The 20626-nt window shown below is 50.3% G+C and overlaps 1 protein-coding gene across 1 annotated transcript in view; it reads left to right on the forward strand.

Annotated features, from left to right (window-relative positions):
- Positions 1-20626, forward strand: part of LOC135551454 (transmembrane protein 266-like) — an 87457-nt gene that overhangs the window by 49329 nt on the left and 17502 nt on the right. Inside the window, exons 4-7 of the mRNA XM_064982669.1 lie at positions 8074-8228; positions 11524-11597; positions 17492-17548; positions 18223-18361. Coding sequence (XP_064838741.1) covers positions 8074-8228; positions 11524-11597; positions 17492-17548; positions 18223-18361 — 425 coding nt within the window. The remainder of the gene's footprint in view (positions 1-8073; positions 8229-11523; positions 11598-17491; positions 17549-18222; positions 18362-20626) is intronic.

The raw sequence follows: 20626 nt of genomic DNA on the forward strand, positions 1-20626 counted from the left end.
GATTCTGCCCACTGCCACTGATTCTGCCCACTGCCACTGATTCTGCCCACTGCCACTGATTCTGCCCACCGCCACTGATTCTGCCCACCGCCACTGATTCTGCCCACCGCCACTGATTCTGCCCACTGCCACTGATTCTGCCCACTGCCACTGATTCTGCCCACTGCCACTGATTCTGCCCACTGACACTGATTCTGCCCACTGCCACTGATTCTGCCCCTGATTCTGCCCACCGCCACTGATACTGCCACTGATTCTGCCCCTGATTCTGCCCACTGCCACTGATTCTGCCCACCACCACTGATTCTGCCCCCCGCCACTGATTTTGCCCACTGCCACTGATTCTGCCCACTGCCACTGAATCTGCACACTGCCACTGATTCTGCCCACTGCCACTGATTCTGCCCACTGCCACTGATTCTGCCCACTGCCACTGATTCTGCCCACTGCCACTGATTCTGCCCACTGACACTGATTCTGCCCACTGACACTGATTCTATCCACTGCCACTGATTCTGCCAACTGCCACTGATTCTGCCCACTGCCACTGATTCTGCCCACTGCCACTGATTCTGCCCACTGACACTGATTCTGCCCACTGCCACTGATTCTGCCCACTGCCACTGATTCTGCCCACTGCCCCTGATTCTGCCCATTGACACTGATTCTGCCCACTTCCACTGATTCTGCCCACTGCCACTGATTCTGCCCACTGCCACTGATTCTGCCCACTGCCACTGATTCTGCCCCCTGATTCTGCCCACTGCCACTGATTCTGCTTACTGCCACTGATTCTGCTTACTGCCACTGATTCTGCCCACCGCCACTGATTCTGCCCACTGCCACTGATTCTGCCTACTGCCACTGATTCTGCCCACCGCCACTGATTCTGCCCACTGCCACTGATTCTGCCCACTGCCACTGATTCTGCCCACTGCCACTGATTCTGCCCACTGCCACTGATTCTGCCCACTGCCACTGATTCTGCCCACCACCACTGATTCTGCCCACCGCCACTGATTCTGCCCACCGCCACTGATTCTGCCCACCGCCACTGATTCTGCCCACTGCCACTGATTCTGCCCACCGCCACTGATTCTGCCCACCGCCACTGATTCTGCCCACTGCCACTGATTCTGCCCCTGATTCTGCCCACTGCCACTGATTCTGCCCACCTCCACTGATTCTGCCCACTGCCACTGATTCTCCCTACTGCCACTGATTCTGCCCACAGCCACTGATTTTGCCCACCGCCACTGATTCTGCCCACCCCACTGATTCTGCCCACTGCCACTGATTCTGCCCACCGCCACTGATTCTGCTAACTGACACTGATTCTGCCCACTGCCACTGATTCTGCCCACTGCCACTGATTCTGCCTACTGCCACTGATTCTGCCCACCGCCACTGATTCTGCCCACTGCCACTGATTCTGCCCCTGATTCTGCCCACTGCCACTGATTCTGCCCACTGCCACTGATTCTGCCGACCGCCACTGATTCTGCCCACCGCCACTGATTCTGCCCACCCCCACTGATTCTGCCCACTGCCACTGATTCTGCCCACTGCCACTGATTCTGCCCACTGACACTGATTCTGCCCACTGCCACTGATTCTGCCCACTGCCACTGATTCTGCCTACTGCCACTGATTCTGCCCACCGCCACTGATTCTGCCCACTGCCACTGATTCTGCCCCTGATTCTGCCCACTGCCACTGATTCTGCCTACTGCCACTGATTCTGCCGACCGCCACTGATTCTGCCCACCGCCACTGATTCTGCCCACCGCCACTGATTCTGCCCACCGCCACTGATTCTGCCCACTGCCACTGATTCTGCCCCTGATTCTGCCCACTGCCACTGATTCTGCCTACTGCCACTGATTCTGCCGACCGCCACTGATTCTGCCCACCGCCACTGATTCTGCGCACTGACACTGATTCTGCCCACTGCCACTGATTCTGCCCACTGCCACTGATTCTGCCCACTGCCACTGATTCTGCCCACTGACACTGATTCTGCCCACTGCCACTGATTCTGCCCACTGCCACTGATTCTGCCTACTGCCACTGATTCTGCCCACCGCCACTGATTCTGCCCACTTCCACTGATTCTGCCCCTGATTCTGCCCACTGCCACTGATTCTGCCCACTGCCACTGATTCTGCCCACCGCCACTGATTCTGCCCACCGCCACTGATTCTGCCTACTGCCACTGATTCTGCCGACCGCCACTGATTCTGCCCACCGCCACTGATTCTGCCCACCGCCGCTGATTCTGCCCACTGCCGCTGATTCTGCCCACTGCCGCTGATTCTGCCCACTGGCGCTGATTCTGCCCACTGCCGCTGATTCTGCCCACTGCCACTGATTCTGCCCACTGCCACTGATTCTGCCCACTGACACTGATTCTGCCCACTGACACTGATTCTGCCCCTGATTCTGCCCACTGACACTGATTCTGCCCACTGCCACTGGTTCTGCCCACTGCCACTGGTTCTGCCCACTGCCACTGATTCTGCCAACCTCCACTGATTCTGCCCACCGCCACTGATTCTGCCCACTGCCACTGATTCTGCCCACTGCCACTGATTCTGCCCCTGATTCTGCCCACTGCCACTGATTCTGCCCACCGCCACTGATTCTGCCCACTGCCACTGATTCTGCCCACCGCCACTGATTCTGCCCACTACCCCTGATTCTGCCCCTGATTCTGCCCACTGACACTGATTCTGCCCACTGACACTGATTCTGCGATTCTGCCCACTGCCACTGATTCTGCCCACCGCCACTGATTCTGCCCACCGCCACTGATTCTGCCCACTGCCACTGATTCTGCCCACTGCCAATGATTCTGCCCACTGCCACTGATTCTGCCCACTGCCACTGATTCTGCCCACTGACACTGATTCTGCCCACTGCCACTGATTCTGCCCACTGCCATTGATTCTGCCCACCGCCACTGATTCTGCCCACCGCCACTGATTCTGCCCACTGCCACTGATTCTGCCCACTGCCACTGAATCTGCACACTGCCACTGATTCTGCCCACTGCCCCTGATTCTGCCCACTGCCACTGATTCTGCCCACTGCCACTGATTCTGCCCACTGACACTGATTCTGCCCACTGACACTGATTCTATCCACTGCCACTGATTCTGCCCACTGCCACTGATTCTGCCCACTGCCACTGATTCTGCCCACTGCCACTGATTCTGCCCACTGCCACTGATTCTGCCCACTGCCACTGATTCTGCCCACTGCCCCTGATTCTGCCCACTGCCCCTGATTCTGCCCATTGACACTGATTCTGCCCACTGCCACTGATTCTGCCCACTGCCACTGATTCTGCCCACTGCCCCTGATTCTGCCCACCGCCACTGATTCTGCCCACTGCCACTGATTCTGCCCACTGCCAATGATTCTGCCCACTGCCACTGATTCTGCTTACTGCCACTGATTCTGCCCACCGCCACTGATTCTGCCCACTGCCACTGATTCTGCCTACTGCCACTGATTCTGCCCACCGCCACTGATTCTGCCCACTGCCACTGATTCTGCCCACTGCCACTGATTCTGCCCACTGCCACTGATTCTGCCCACTGCCACTGATTCTGCCTACTGCCACTGATTCTGCCCACCGCCACTGATTCTGCCCACCGCCACTGATTCTGCCCCTGATTCTGCCCACTGCCACTGATTCTGCCCACTGCCACTGATTCTGCCCACTGCCACTGATTCTGCCTACTGCCACTGATTCTGCCCACTGCCACTGATTCTGCCCACCGCCACTGATTCTGCCCACCCCACTGATTCTGCCCACTGCCACTGATTCTGCCCACTGCCACTGATTCTGCCCACTGACACTGATTCTGCCCACTGCCACTGATTCTGCCCACTGCCACTGATTCTGCCTACTGCCACTGATTCTGCCCACCGCCACTGATTCTGCCCACTGCCACTGATTCTGCCCCTGATTCTGCCCCTGATTCTGCCCACTGCCACTGATTCTGCCCACCGCCACTGATTCTGCCCACTGCCACTGATTCTGCCTACTGCCACTGATTCTGCCCACTGCCACTGATTCTGCCCACCGCCACTGATTCTGCCCACCGCCACTGATTCTGCCCACCGCCACTGATTCTGCCCACCGCCACTGATTCTGCCCACTGCCACTGATTCTGCCCACCGCCACTGATTCTGCCCACCCCACTGATTCTGCCCACTGCCACTGATTCTGCCCACTGCCACTGATTCTGCCCACTGACACTGATTCTGCCCACTGCCACTGATTCTGCCCACTGCCACTGATTCTGCCTACTGCCACTGATTCTGACCACCGCCAATGATTCTGCCCACTGCCACTGATTCTGCCCCTGATTCTGCCCCTGATTCTGCCCACTGCCACTGATTCTGCCCACCGCCACTGATTCTGCCCACTGCCACTGATTCTGCCTACTGCCACTGATTCTGCCCACTGCCACTGATTCTGCCCACCGCCACTGATTCTGCCCACCGCCACTGATTCTGCCCACCGCCACTGATTCTGCCTACTGCCACTGATTCTGCCCACCGCCACTGATTCTGCCCACCGCCACTGATTCTGCCCACTGACACTGATTCTGCCCACTGCCACTGATTCTGCCCACTGCCACTGATTCTGCCCACTGCCACTGATTCTGCCTACTGCCACTGATTCTGCCCACCGCCACTGATTCTGCCCACCGCCACTGATTCTGCCCACTGACACTGATTCTGCCCACTGCCACTGATTCTGCCCACTGCCACTGATTCTGCCCACTGCCACTGATTCTGCCCACTGCCACTGATTCTGCCCACTGACACTGATTCTGCCCACTGCCACTGATTCTGCCCACTGCCACTGATTCTGCCCACTGCCCCTGATTCTGCCCACTGCCCCTGATTCTGCCCATTGACACTGATTCTGCCCACTGCCACTGATTCTGCCCACTGCCACTGATTCTGCCCACTGCCCCTGATTCTGCCCACCGCCACTGATTCTGCCCACTGCCACTGATTCTGCCCACTGCCAATGATTCTGCCCACTGCCACTGATTCTGCTTACTGCCACTGATTCTGCCCACCGCCACTGATTCTGCCCACTGCCACTGATTCTGCCCACTGCCACTGATTCTGCCTACTGCCACTGATTCTGCCCACCGCCACTGATTCTGCCCACTGCCACTGATTCTGCCCACTGCCACTGATTCTGCCCACTGCCACTGATTCTGCCTACTGCCACTGATTCTGCCCACCGCCACTGATTCTGCCCACCGCCACTGATTCTGCCCCTGATTCTGCCCACTGCCACTGATTCTGCCCACTGCCACTGATTCTGCCCACTGCCACTGATTCTGCCTACTGCCACTGATTCTGCCCACTGCCACTGATTCTGCCCACCGCCACTGATTCTGCCCACCCCACTGATTCTGCCCACTGCCACTGATTCTGCCCACTGCCACTGATTCTGCCCACTGACACTGATTCTGCCCACTGCCACTGATTCTGCCCACTGCCACTGATTCTGCCTACTGCCACTGATTCTGCCCACCGCCACTGATTCTGCCCACTGCCACTGATTCTGCCCCTGATTCTGCCCCTGATTCTGCCCACTGCCACTGATTCTGCCCACCGCCACTGATTCTGCCCACTGCCACTGATTCTGCCTACTGCCACTGATTCTGCCCACTGCCACTGATTCTGCCCACCGCCACTGATTCTGCCCACCGCCACTGATTCTGCCCACCGCCACTGATTCTGCCCACTGCCACTGATTCTGCCCACTGCCACTGATTCTGCCCACCGCCACTGATTCTGCCCACCCCACTGATTCTGCCCACTGCCACTGATTCTGCCCACTGCCACTGATTCTGCCCACTGACACTGATTCTGCCCACTGCCACTGATTCTGCCCACTGCCACTGATTCTGCCTACTGCCACTGATTCTGACCACCGCCAATGATTCTGCCCACTGCCACTGATTCTGCCCCTGATTCTGCCCCTGATTCTGCCCACTGCCACTGATTCTGCCCACCGCCACTGATTCTGCCCACTGCCACTGATTCTGCCTACTGCCACTGATTCTGCCCACTGCCACTGATTCTGCCCACCGCCACTGATTCTGCCCACCGCCACTGATTCTGCCCACCGCCACTGATTCTGCCTACTGCCACTGATTCTGCCCACCGCCACTGATTCTGCCCACCGCCACTGATTCTGCCCACTGACACTGATTCTGCCCACTGCCCCTGATTCTGCCCACCGCCACTGATTCTGCCCACTGAAAATGATTCTGCCCACTGCCACTGATTCTGCCCACTGCCACTGATTCTGCCCACTGCCCCTGATTATTTTAGCTCTAATTAGCACCATGCAAGGGAATGAAGACATGATCACAGAAGTGGTGTGATTAGCCAAGCTCACAGTATGCCAGGCCCAGTGCATGGGGAGCAGTGAAAGGTGTAGAAGAGGACGAGCCAAGTTTCCATTCTGGCTGTAGCTCTGGCATCGTTTCTCCTGTCTGTCTCCCACTGCTAATAGAGGGAGGGAACAGTGAGTCTGGGAAAGAGCTCTGTATAAGATTTTATCCATGTGTTTTCTTTCATTAACTTGAAATGTGTTCCTGTTGTATGGAGTCTTCTAATATATAGTCAACCCCTTCATTGCCCTCTGAATAGAGTTGCTTTACTAATCCTCTCACTGATATGCCTGAGAGACAAGTCACCAACTCAAAGAGCCTCAGTGTCTTTCTGTCTTAATGCAGTCTCTGTTCTGTTCACACTCTTCCGCCTCCACTGCCCCAGCCCACCAAACCCAGGTTGGGTTTAGAAACTGGCTCACTACATTGCATTGATGCGGTTATATGTGTTAAATAGCACCCTCTGTTGGCAAATAGAAGGAACATCAGTCAGCATACAGTCGGCTGGTACAGTAAGATCTTTGAAATGGTGAATACAAACCTGTGTCCGTACACAAGTACTTTCTCCCTGTCTTTGGTGTACTAACACTGACTCTCGAGTCCCTCTCTCCTCCTCCTCCTCTCTCCTCTATATCTCTCTCCTCTATCCCTCTCTCCTCCTCCTCTATCCCTCTCTCCTCTATCCCTCTCTCCTCCTCCTCTATCCCTCTTTCCTCATCCTCTCTCTATCCCTCTCTCCTCCTCCTCCTCTCTCCTCTATCCCTCTCTCCTCATCCTCTCTCTATACCTCTCTCCTCCTCCTCTATACCTCTCTCCTCCTCCTCTATACCTCTCCTCCTCCTCTCTCCTCTATCCCTCTCTCCTCCTCCTCTATACCTCTCTCCTCTATCCCTCTCTCCTCCTCCTCTATACCTCTCTCCTCCTCCTCTCTCCTCTAAATCTCTCTCCTCCTCCTCTCTCCTCTATCCCTCTCTCCTCTATCCCTCTCTCCTCTATACCTCTCTCCTCTATCCCTCTCTCCTCCTCCTCTATACCTCTCTCCTTCTCATCTCTCCTCTATCCCTCTCTCCTCCTCCTCTCTCCTCTATCCCTCTCTCCTCCTCCTCTCTCCTCTATCCCTCTCTCCTCCACCTCTCCTCTATCCCTCTCTCCTCCTCCTCTCTCCTCTATCCCTCTCTTCCTCCACTCTCCTCCTCCTCTATCCCTCTCTCCTCCTCTCTCCTCCATCCCCCTCTCCTCCTCCTCTCTCATCTATCCCTCTCTCCTCCTCCTCTCTCCTCTATCCCTCTCTCCTCCTCTCTCCTCTATCCCTCTCTCCTCCTCCTCTCTCCTCCATCCCTCTCTCCTCCTCCACCTCTCCTCTCTCCCTCTCCTCCTCCTCTCTCCTCTATCCCTCTCTCCTCTATTCCTCTCTCCTCCTCCTCTCTCCCCCATCCCTCTCTCCTCCTCCTCTCTCCTCTATCCCTCTCTCCTCCTCCTCTCTCCTCTATCCCTCTCTCCTCCTCCTCTCCTCTATTCCTCTCTCCTCCTCTCTCCTCCATCCCTCTCTCCTCCTCCTCTCTCCTCTATCCCTCTCTCCTCCTCCTCTCTCCTCTATCCCTCTCTCTTCCTCCTCCTCTCTCCTTCTCTCCAGGTCTAACTGGTTGAAGCCGTGCTGTGGGCGGAGGGTAGCCCTGTGGCAGGTGTGTCTGCTCAGTGCAGGCTTCAACTGTTTCCTGGTGGCCCTGGTCATCCTGGTGGTGGTCTTCTTGACCCTGGAACTCCTCATAGACACCAAGCATCTACAATGTAACTATCTTTCCCATTGACAGTAAAGGAGGATCCTTATACACTGTGTTCTAGTGACTGTAGAAAGTTAGACTTGGGTAGTCCTGTGCTTCCTTGATCCTGTGACCCATGTTTTGGGATTACAGCACATAGAGACAATTATCATGATGCTGCATTAACATGCGTTCCAACCTGTTTTATAAACATGATTACATTTCTTACCAAAGAGAGGAAACTACGGCGACTAAAAGGCCCATATGAGAGAGAAACAGCATTGCCAACCGGGATAGTAAATGAGTCTATGAACTGGTCTCTACTCAACAGCGCTGACTGTCTGGGCAGGTGTCATCATCGCATTACATTACGGACTGTAAGCCATGGTTACGTCACAAATGGTATCCTATCCCCTATATACTGCACTACTTTTGACCAGAACCATTTGGGCCCTGATCAAAAGTAGTGCACTATACAGGAAATAGGACACCGTTTGAGACGCACCTCAAGAGACAGGTCTGTATTGACAGATGATCCTCTCTCTGCTCTGGAGACGACAGGACACCAGTCACAGATGCATTACCATAGACTCCGACTGTCCTGGCTGTCCTGTTGCCAGCTCTGGAAAGACACATGGAGGGAGTGGGAAGGAGGGAAGGAGGATGGGGGAGATGGGGAGATAAAGGGAGGGATAAATGGGCTGATAGACTGATGGATGGGGAAGGAGGGAAGGAGGATGGGGGAGATGGGGAGATAAAGGGAGGGATAAATGGGCTGATAGACTGATGGATGGGGAAGGAGGGAAGGAGGATGGGGGAGATGGGGAGATAAAGGGAGGGATAAATGGGCTGATGGACTGATGGATGGGGAAGGAGGGAAGGGGAGATGGGGGAGATAAAGGGAGGGATAAATGGACTGATGGACTGATGGATGGGGAAGGAGGGAAGGAGGATGGGGGAGATAAAGGGAGGGATAAATGGGCTGATAGACTGATGGATGGGGAAGGAGGGAAGGAGGATGGGGGAGATGGGGAGATAAAGGGAGGGATAAATGGGCTGATAGACTGATGGATGGGGAAGGAGGGAAGGAGGATGGGGGAGATGGGGAGATAAAGGGAGGGATAAATGGGCTGATAGACTGATGGATGGGGAAGGAGGGAAGGAGGATGGGGAGATGGGGAGATAAAGGGAGGGATAAATGGGCTGATAGACTGATGGATGGGGAAGGAGGGAAGGAGGATGGGGGAGATGGGGAGATAAAGGGAGGGATAAATGGGCTGATGGACTGATGGATGGGGAAGGAGGGAAGGGGAGATGGGGGAGATAAAGGGAGGGATAAATGGACTGATGGACTGATGGATGGGGAAGGAGGGAAGGAGGATGGGGGAGATAAAGGGAGGGATAAATGGGCTGATAGACTGATGGATGGGGAAGGAGGGAAGGAGGATGGGGGAGATGGGGAGATAAAGGGAGGGATAAATGGGCTGATAGACTGATGGATGGGGAAGGAGGGAAGGAGGATGGGGGAGATGGGGAGATAAAGGGAGGGATAAATGGGCTGATAGACTGATGGATGGGGAAGGAGGGAAGGAGGATGGGGGAGATGGGGAGATAAAGGGAGGGATAAATGGGCTGATAGACTGATGGATGGGGAAGGAGGGAAGGAGGATGGGGGAGATGGGGAGATAAAGGGAGGGATAAATGGGCTGATAGACTGATGGATGGGGAAGGAGGGAAGGAGGATGGGTAGATGGGGAGATAAAGGGAGGGATAAATGGACTGATGGACTGATGGACTGATGGATGGGGAAGGAGGGAAGGAGGATGGGGGAGATGGGGAGATAAAGGGAGGGATAAATGGGCTGATAGACTGATGGATGGGGAAGGAGGGAAGGAGGATGGGGGAGATGGGGAGATAAAGGGAGGGATAAATGGGCTGATAGACTGATGGATGGGGAAGGAGGGAAGGAGGATGGGGGAGATGGGGAGATAAAGGGAGGGATAAATGGGCTGATAGACTGATGGATGGGGAAGGAGGGAAGGAGGATGGGTAGATGGGGAGATAAAGGGAGGGATAAATGGGCTGATAGACTGATGGATGGGGAAGGAGGGAAGGAGGATGGGGAGATGGGGAGATAAAGGGAGGGATAAATGGGCTGATGGACTGATGGATGGGGAAGGAGAAGTAGAGTGGGAGCATTCACAACACTGTTAGATGGAAATGAGGAATGGTGGTAAAAGGCATGATGTAATATCAATGCACCATTCTTCTGCCAGATTTTGAGAAAAAATAAATATGGCTGGACAGATGTAGACATTCACAGGACATGGTAGTGTTGCTCTTGATTCCATTAAGAACAAGCGTTAAAAGAGGAATCATCCTTTAAATATATACTTCTCCTTGATGCAACCGCTGTGTCAGATTTCAAAAAAGCTTTACTGAAAAAGCACACCATGCAATAATCTGAGTACAGCGCGCAGGCACCAAAACAAGCCATACAGATACCCGCCATGTTGTGGAGTCAACAGAAGTCAGAAATATCATTAGAAATATTCACTTACCTTTGATGATCTTCATCGGAATGCACTCCCAGGAATCGCAGTTCCACAATAAATGTTTGTTTTGTTCGATAAAGCCCATCATTTATGTCCAAATACCTCCTTTTTGTTTGCGCGTTTAGTTCACAAATCCAAATTCATGATGCGCAGGCACTTAGTCCAGACGAAAAGTCAAAAAGTTCCATTACAGTTCGTAGAAACATGTCAAACGATGTATAGAATCAATCTTTAGGATCTTCAATAATATTCCACCTGGACAATTCCTTTGTCTTTAGAAATGAAAAGGAACACAGCTCACTCTCACGGCTGCGCGCATGACTTAGCTAATGGCATTCTGCCAGACCTCTTAGTCAAACAGCTCTTATTCGCTCCCCCTTCACAGTTGAAGCCTGAAACAAGGTTCTAAAGACTGTTGACATCTAGTGGAAGCCCTAGGAAGTGCAATCGGACCAAATTTACACTGTATCTTGGATAGGCAAAGACTTGAAAACCTACAAACCTCAGATTTCCCACTTCCGGGTTGGATTTTTTCTCAGGTTTTTGCCTGCCATATGAGTTCTGTTATACTCACAGACATCATTCAGACCGTTTCAGAAACTTCAGAGTGTTTTCTATCCAAATATACTAGTAATATGCATATCTTAGCTTCTGGGCCTGAGTAGCAGGCAGTTTACTCTGGGCACTTTATTCATCCAAGCTCCTCAATACTGCCCCCAGCCATAAGAAGTTAAGATACACATTTTTCTCTTTTGTTATTTATTCCAGTTGCCAATGCTATTCAATTTGCCAGCGTCATCCATTGGATCAGCCTTGCCATCCTTTCACTCTTCTTCACTGAGGTAATGACACACACACACACACACACACACACACACACACACACACACACACACACACACACACACACACACACACACACACACAGGGTTAAGTAATAATTCAAGAGGAGGTTAACAAGGTTTAGGGCTTGGGTTACAGTCATCCACCCAACACCTTATACCACTCACTGGCACTATAGATGAAAGGTGTCAGATGGGAATGGTATTCAAGGTCTATATATTAGAAACTAAACTATAGTTACTGTAACTATAGAGACCGTGACTTATTAAATGGTTATAATAATAATATTTTTCCTATCCACCAATCAGAGAATGTCCCTCTCTGCTCCTCTCTTTCAGTGGAGCCGTTGTTGTCACAATGTGCTACTACTGTATGATGAATGAGACTTTTACATTGTCACCCTTTCATCATGATTAGATTGTAACTCTATCATTTTCCTTTTCAAAATAAAGGACCCTCCCAACCCTGATTAGAATGTAACTCTATCATCCTAATTTTCAAGATAAAGGACCCCCCAACCCAACACTAGTGTGTGTTACTGTACATACAGTAGATGTATGTAATGGATCAGGTAAGATCAGACAATTAGGAGAGCCATTGTACAGTGTTCAGGATCAATATCCTTTCCCACATTCTAATTGATCAAAAGACTTGTAAAAAAGTACCCTTCAAAGATACAGTTGAAGTCGGAAGTTTACATACACTTAGGTTGTCATTAAAACTCATTTTTCAACCACTCCACAAATTTCTTGTTAACAAACTGTAGTTTTGGCAAGTCAGTTAGGACATCTACTTTATGCATGGCACAAGTAATTTTTCCAACAATTGTTTACAGACAGATTATTTCACTTATAATAATCTGTATCACAATTCCGGTGGGTCAGAGGTTTACATACACTGAGTTGACTGTGCCATTAAACAGCTTGTAAAATTCCAGAAAATATTTTCATATATGTAGAAGCTTCTGATAGGCTAATTGACATCATTTGAGTCAATTGGAGCTGTAACTGTGGATGTATTTCAAGGCCTACCTTCAAACTCAGTGCCTCTTTGCTTGACATCATTGGGAAATCAAAAGGAATCAGCCAAATCCTCAGAAAAACAATTGTAGACCTCCACAAGTCTGGTTCATCATTGGGATGAATTTCCAAACACCTGAAGGTACCACGTTCATCTGTACAAACAATAGTACGCAAGTATAAACACCATGGGACCACGCAGCCGTCATACCGCTCAAGAAGGAGACGCATTCTGTCTCCTAGAGATGAACGTACTTTGGTGTGAAAAGTCCAAATCAATCCCTGAACAACAGCAAAGGACCTTGTGAAGATGCTGGCCGAATAGTCCTCACCCAGAACCCTACATAATAGAAGAGCAGCTCGTGACTGAGGGGCAGCTCGGGACTGAGGCAGCTCGGGACTGAGGGACAGCTCGGGACTGAGGGACAGCTCGGGACTGAGGGACAGCTCGGGACAGAGGGGCAGCTCGGGACAGAGGGGCAGCTCAGGACAGAGGGGCAGCTCAGCACTGAGAGGCAGCCCAGCACTGAGAAAAAGCCCAGTACTGAGATGAAGCCCAGCCAGGAAGTTGAATCCGGCAGATCCTGGCTGACTGGCGGATCCTGGCTGACTGGCAGATCCTGGCCGACTGGCGGATCCTGGCCGACTGGCGGATCCTGGCCGACTGGCGGATCCTGGCCGACTGGCGGATCCTGGCCGACTGGCGGATCCTGGCTGACTAGCAGATCTGGCAGATCCTGGCTGACTGGCGGATCTGGAAGGGTCTGGTTGACTGGCAGATCTGGAAGAGTCTGGTTGACTGGCAGATCTGGAAGAGTCTGGTTGACTGGCAGATCTGGAAGAGTCTGGTTGACTGGCAGATCAGGAAGAGTCTGGTTGACTGGCAGATCTGGAAGAGTCTGGTTGACTGGCAGATCTGGCAGATCTGGAAGAGTCTGGCTGACTGGAAGAGTCTGGCTGACTGGAAGAGTCTGGCTGACTGGCAGATCTGGAAGAGTCTGGCTGACTGGCAGATCTGGAAGAGTCTGGTTGACTGGCAGATCTGGAAGAGTCTGGCTGACTGGAAGAGTCTGGCTGACTGGAAGAGTCTGGCTGACTGGAAGATCTGGAAGAGTCTGGTTGACTGGCAGATCTGGAAGAGTCTGGTTGACTGGCAGATCTGGAAGAGTCTGGCTGACTGGCAGATCTGGCTGCTTCATGCTGACTGACGGCTCTGGCTGCTCCATGCTGACTGGCGGCTCTGGCTGCTCCATACTGACTGACAGCTCGGGCGGCTTCATGGAGACTGGCAGCTCTATGCAGACTGGCAACTCCATGCAGACTGGCAGCTCTTTGCAGACTGGCAGCTCTGGCTGCTCCATGCAGACTAGCTGCTCCATGCAGACTAGCAGCTCAGGCTGATCTATGCAAACTGACAGCTTTGGCTGCTCAAGGTAGACTGGCAGCTCAGGCTGCTCTATGCAAACTGACAGCTCTGGCTGCTCAATGTAGACTGACAGCTCAGGCTGTTCTATACAAACTGACAGCTCTGGCTGCTCAATGTAGACTGGCAGCTCAGGCTGCTCTATACAAACAGGAGGCTCCGGCAGCGCTGTAGAGGAGGAAGGCTCTAAAACCGCTGAACAGACGGGAGACTCCGACAGCGCAGGAGAGGGAGAAAGCGCTGGCTGCGCTGAACAGGCGAGGCGCACTGTAGGCCTGATGCGTGGTGCTGGCACTGGTGGTATTGGGCCGAGGACACGCACAGGAAGCCTAGTGCGGGGAGCTGCTACTGGAGGGCTGGGGTGTGGAGGTGGTTCTAGATAAAGGACAGGCACAGGAAGCCTGGTGTGAGGAGCTACTACCGGAGGACTGGTGTGTGAAGGTGGCACAGGATGGACTGGACCGTGAAGGTGTACTGGAGAGCCTGAATGTAGGACTGGCACAGGACGTGCAAGGCTAGGCAGGTACTCAGGAGGCTTAGTGCGTGAGGCTGGCACACTTTCCACCAGCCGACTAACACGCACCTCAGGACTAGTATGGAGTGCTGACCCAGGTGCCATCAAATCCCCGACACGCTCCGTCGGCCGAATATTATATCTAAAGCACCAAACTAGCAACTCCCTCATTAAACTCTCCTCCAATTTTCCCATTAACTCCTTCACAGTCTCTGCTTCGCTCACCTCCAACACTGGTTCTGACCTCCTCCTTGGCTCTTCACAATAAACAGGGAGAGTTGACTCAGGTCTGTCTCCTGACTCAGCCACTCCCCCTGATAGCCCCCCCCAAAAAAATTTTGGGGCTGCTTTTCGGGCTTCCATCCACATCGCCGTGCTGCCTCCTCATATTTGCGCCTCTCCGCTTTAGCCGCTTCTAATTCCTCCTTGGGGAGGCGATATTCACCAGGCTGAGCCCAGGGTCCTTCTCCGTCCAGTTCCTCCTCCCATGTCCAATTCTCCAAATGGTGTAGCCTCTCCCACTGAAGCTGCTTCTGTTGTTTCTCGTGTAGCTCCTGTTTGCGCTGCTCCTGCCTGTAGACACGCTGCTCCTGTTTACTCTTCGCCTGCTGCGCTTTAGGGCGGCTACACTCTTCTGGTTTAGCCCAGGGTCCTCTTCCGTCCAGGATTTCCTCCCATGTCCAGAAATCCTTAAAACGAGGCTCCTCTTTGCGCGGCTCTTCTTTGCGCTGCTCCTGCCTGTTGACAAGCTGCTCGGTCCGTGTTTGGTGGGTGATTCTGTAACGGCGTTCTTTTGTTGTTGAAGGAGAGTCGGACCGAAATGCAGCGTGTATGTTACTCATGTTTATTAGTGAAGACAAAACGAACGGACTAACACGAATAACTTAAATAAATACAAAAAAAACAACAAACAGAACGAAACCTAATACAGCCTGACTGGTGCAACCTACACAGAGACAGGAACAATCACCCACGAAATCCAAGGCGAAAAACAGGCTACCTAAATACGGTTCCCAATCAGCGACAACGAGAAACACCTGACTCTGATTGAGAACCGCCTCAGGCAGCCAACCTAATTAACACACACACACACCCCTAATCAACTACCAACCCAAACACTACAAACCCCAATACGGAAATACAATACATAATAACCCCATGTCACACCCTGGTCTGACTAACTAATAAACTAAAACACACAATACTAAGACCAAGGTGTGACAAAGACATCAGTCAGGAAGTTAAAGGTTGTTCGCAAATGGGTCTTCCAAATGGACAATGACCCCAATCATACTTCCAAAGTTGTGGCAAAATGGCTTAAGGACAACAAAGTCAAGGTATTGGATTGGCCATCACAAAGCCCTGACCTCAATCCCATAGAACATTTATGGGCAGAACTGAAAAGGCGTGTGCGAGCAAGGAAGCCTATAAACCTGACTCAGTTACACCAGCTCTGTCAGGAAGAATGGGCCAAAATTCACCCAACTTATTGTGGGAAGCTTGTGGAAGGCTACCTGAAACGTTTTACCCAAGTTAAACAATTTAATGGCAATGCTACCAAATACTAATTGAGTGTATGTAAGCTTCTGACCCACTGGGAATGTGATGAAAGAAATACAAAATGAAAGAAATAATTCTCTCTACTATTATTCTGACATTTCACATTCTTAAAATAAAGTGGTGATCCCAACTGACCTAAGACAGGAATAAAGGTGAAATAAATGTAATTATTTGTATTTATTTTTTAATCCTGGTTCAGCCTTAACCCTAGCCTCAACCATAACCTAGCTTCAACCAAAACCCTAACCATAGTCTCAATGCTATCTGTGAGGTGATGGTGCGGGGACTTACTGCCTGCTCCTGGCAGATCTGTGTGAGTCGTTCCAGCTGTTCCTCCCTGACAGCCTTGATCTTCTCACACTGCAGGATCTCCAGCTCCATCTCCACCTTCACCTGCAACACATAGGCTGAGAGAGGGAATAGATAGTTAGAGAGAGGGAAGAGACAGATAGAGAAGAAATAGAGAGAGAAGAGACAAATAGAGTGAGGGAAGAGACAGAGAGAAAAGAGAGAGAGGAAAGAGACAGATAGAGAGAGAGAGGAGACAGAGGTCAGAGAGAGAGAGAAGAGACAGATAGAGAGAGAGTAGAGACAGATAGAGAGAGAAGAGACAGAGGTCAGAGAAGAGACAGAGAGAGGGAAAAGACAGATAGAGAGAGAAGAGACAGAGGTCAGAGAAGAGAGAGAGAGGGAAGAGACAGAGAGGGAAGAGACATATTTGATATGTATTTATTTATAGGGGACAATGCACATTAATCAACATCAATATTACAATAATGCAACATCCATGTAAATGTGCCGGGGTTAGCCAAAAGATCATTTTTACCTTTAGTCCCAGGACAGGTAAGGACCTTTACACAGTCACAATACACATACTCACTAAAACAATACGACATACAAATACATTACATGTAAACTTCTGACCCACTGGGAATGTGATGAATGAAATACAAAATTAAATAAATCCTTCTCTCTATTATTATTCTGACATTTCACATTCTTAAAGTAAAGTGGTGATCCTAACTGTCCTAAGACAGGGAATTTTTACTAGGATTAAATGTCAGGAATTGTGAAAAACTGAGTTTAAATGTATTTGGCTAAGGTGTATGTAAACTTCCGACTTCAACTGTATCTGTTACTTTCTGTGACCATGTAGAATAGGAAGGCTTGAGTCAAAGAAAGCCTACATTCACAGCAGCAGTATAAAAATGGCTGTAACTTGTACCGTCTTTTTTTGTCCATATTCAAATGACGTTTCAGAATGTGTTGTAGATGTGTTGAAACCTGAGGAGAGTGAGAATATTTCGCCTTGTCATGGGAGAGGTTGTATTGGGCTTTTCTCCTCCCCTTCCATCCTTTCTCTCCCTCTTTTCACAGACAGTCTTCAGGATTGTAGTCCTTGGGATTTGGGACTACATTGAGAACAAAGTAGAGGTAAGATTCATTACGCAAGCTTCATAGCAAGTAATGAAAATATAATAACTTTCCCTCGAGAAATCATGAGTTTTATCATTGAACTATTTTTTCTTCCACAAATCAATTCACATTACAATTGTTAAATGTTAAATGCTGCCACAAAGTCTACGTGCATTGTAATCTTCCTCATATAATAAACCTCAATGTAATATCTCCTAAAAACAATGTGTAATATCTCCTAATGACAGTGTGTAATATCTCCTAATGACAGTGTGTAATATCTCCTAATGACAGTGTGTATTATCTCCTAATGACAGTGTGTAATATCTCCTAATGACAGTGTGTAATATCTCCTAATGACTGTGTAATATCTCCTAATGACAGCGTGTAATATCTCCTAATGACAGTGTGTAATATCTCCTAATGACAGTGTGTAATATCTCCTAATGACAGTGTGTAATATCTCCTAATGACAGTGTGTAATATCTCCTAATGACAGCGTGTAATATCTCCTAATGACAATGTGTAATATCTCCTAATGACAGTGTGTATTATCTCCTAATAACAGCGTGTAATATCTCCTAAGTCTGTGACAGTGTGGCATGTGATGTGTGTTTGTGTGTACCCATGCCTGCATGTGTGGCCATGTGTGTGTGCTTGCGTGTGTGTGTCTGGGTGTCTGCTCCCTGCAGGTGTTTGACGGGGCAGTCATCGTATTGTCCCTGGCCCCTATGGTAGCCTCCACGGTAGCCAACGGCCCCAGCAGTCCCTGGGACGCCATCAGCCTCATCATCACGCTGCGCATCTGGAGGGTCAAGAGAATCATCGACGGTGAGACTGAGGGTGGAGCAGACCAGACGCTCCCTTGTGCTCCTTCTTCCCTTATCGTCTGTCTGTCTGTCTGTCTGTCTGTCCGTCCGTCCGTCCGTCCGTCCGTCCGTCCGTCCGTCCGTCCGTCCGTCCGCCCGCCCGCCCGCCCGCCTGCCCGTCCGTCCATCAGTCAAAGCCCTGCTGGTGGATGTCTTACTAGAGTCATCCTGACCTAGGTGAAGTCATCGTCCCTCTCAGTCAACAGCTTTCCTTAGTGTTCTTGGTATTACTCTTAGATGGATGGTTAGCTAGTTTGGTATGATTGGTTCTCGTGAGATATTATTGAAGAATTCAACAACCTTACATTGTACCAACAGATGACTTTGAACTTGAACTATCAGTCCTTAATTATTACACCTGACTGATCTTCTACGAGAGGGACTACGACTGGGATATGTTGTTGTCTCACCTAGCTATCTTCAGATGAATGCACTTTGTAAGTCTGCTAAATGACAGAAATGTAAAAAATGTATTATATTTTTGATTCACAATTTTAGCGCTAAATTCGAAAATATCATACTTCACCTAAGGATGATAAAGTCTATTGCTTATTTAATACATGATTGGCAGCACGACCCCATTCTCCCCATGATTATACACATTATTTACTATTCACAACAATATAATTATTGATTGTCCCTCGGAGTAAATTGCCACCCGTTCTCCTACATAAACTGGTATTGATCCTAAGCCCTGTTTAAACAGATTTAGAAAAGCCATGATAATGACTATACTGGCGGTCCTATGTTATGCTAATGTAATGCAGATTGATTTCTAACAGGTCACCCTCAGTCTCAGTGAGAGCTGTGCATGATCAACCTACAGACCTCAGTCTCAATGAGAGCTGTGCATGATCAACCTACAGACCTCAGTCTCAGTGAGAGCTGTGCATGATCAACCTACCGACCTCAGTCTCAGTGAGAGCTGTGAATGATCAACCTACAGACCTCAGTCTCAGTGAGAGCTGTGCACAATCAACCTACAGACCTCAGTCTCAGTGAGAGCTGTGCATGATCAACCTACAGACCTCAGTCTCAGTGAGAGCTGTGAATGATCAACCTACAGACCTCAGTCTCAATGAGAGCTGTGCATGATCAACCTACAGACCTCAGTCTCAGTGAGAGCTGTGCATGATCAACCTACAGACCTCAGTCTCAGTGAGAGCTGTGCACGATCAACCTACAGACCTCAGTCTCAGTGAGAGCTGTGCGTGATTAACCTACAGACCTCAGTCTCAGTGAGAGCTGTGCACGATCAACCTACAGACCTCAGTCTCAGTAAGAGCTGTGCATGATCAACCTACAGACCTCAGTCTCAGTGAGAGCTGTGCATGATCAACCTACAGACCTCAGTCTCAGTGAGAGCTGTGCATGATCAACCTAGAGACCTCAGTCTCTCTAGCTATAGACAGTATACTTACATGACCTCACCATCAGACTGATCAACCAATCTCCAGACCAGAAACAGTGTACATACAGTACATCACCTATGTAGTCTACATAGACCTACATAAGTCTACATAGACCTACATACACTGAGTGTACAAAACATTAAGGACACCTGCTATTTCTGTGACAGACGGACCAGGTGAAATCAGGTGAAAGCTATGATCCCTTATTGATGTCACTTGTTAAATCCCCTTGAAGGGGAGGAGAAAGGTTGAATAATCATTTTTAAGCCTTGAGACACTGAGACATGGATTGTGTGTGTGCACCATTCAGAGGGTGAAAATATTTAGGTGCCTTTGAACAAGGTATGGTGGTAGTTGCCAGGCGCACCAGTTTGTGTCAAGAACTGCAATGGTGCTGGGTTTTTCATGCTCAACAGTTTCCCATGTTTTTCAAGAATGGTCCACCACTCAAGGGACATCCAGCCAACTTGACACAACTGTGGGAAACATGGGCCAGTATCCCTGTGGAATTGCCCTGACGATTTGAGGCTGTTTTGAGGGCAAAAGGGGGAGTCAACTGAATTTTAGGAGGATGTCCTTAATGTTTTCATACCCTCAGTGTCAGAGCTACATAGAGTATGAAATACTGTACATATAGTTTGTACTAGTATTTTTGCCAATACAGGTGAAGTGAACTAATTTGTCAGATCTGCATGCTAAATACGATGTTAGCATTTTGAGAAAGTACGTTCAAATCCAACGCTAGTCATATCAGAAAATGGTGCAGTAATCATGATGTGGTACATCTAAAGCATGTTAAGTTGTTTTTAGACTTC

The sequence above is a fragment of the Oncorhynchus masou genome, chromosome 1 (assembly GCF_036934945.1).
Source record: "Oncorhynchus masou masou isolate Uvic2021 chromosome 1, UVic_Omas_1.1, whole genome shotgun sequence".
Taxonomy (NCBI): Eukaryota; Metazoa; Chordata; class Actinopteri; order Salmoniformes; family Salmonidae; genus Oncorhynchus; species Oncorhynchus masou.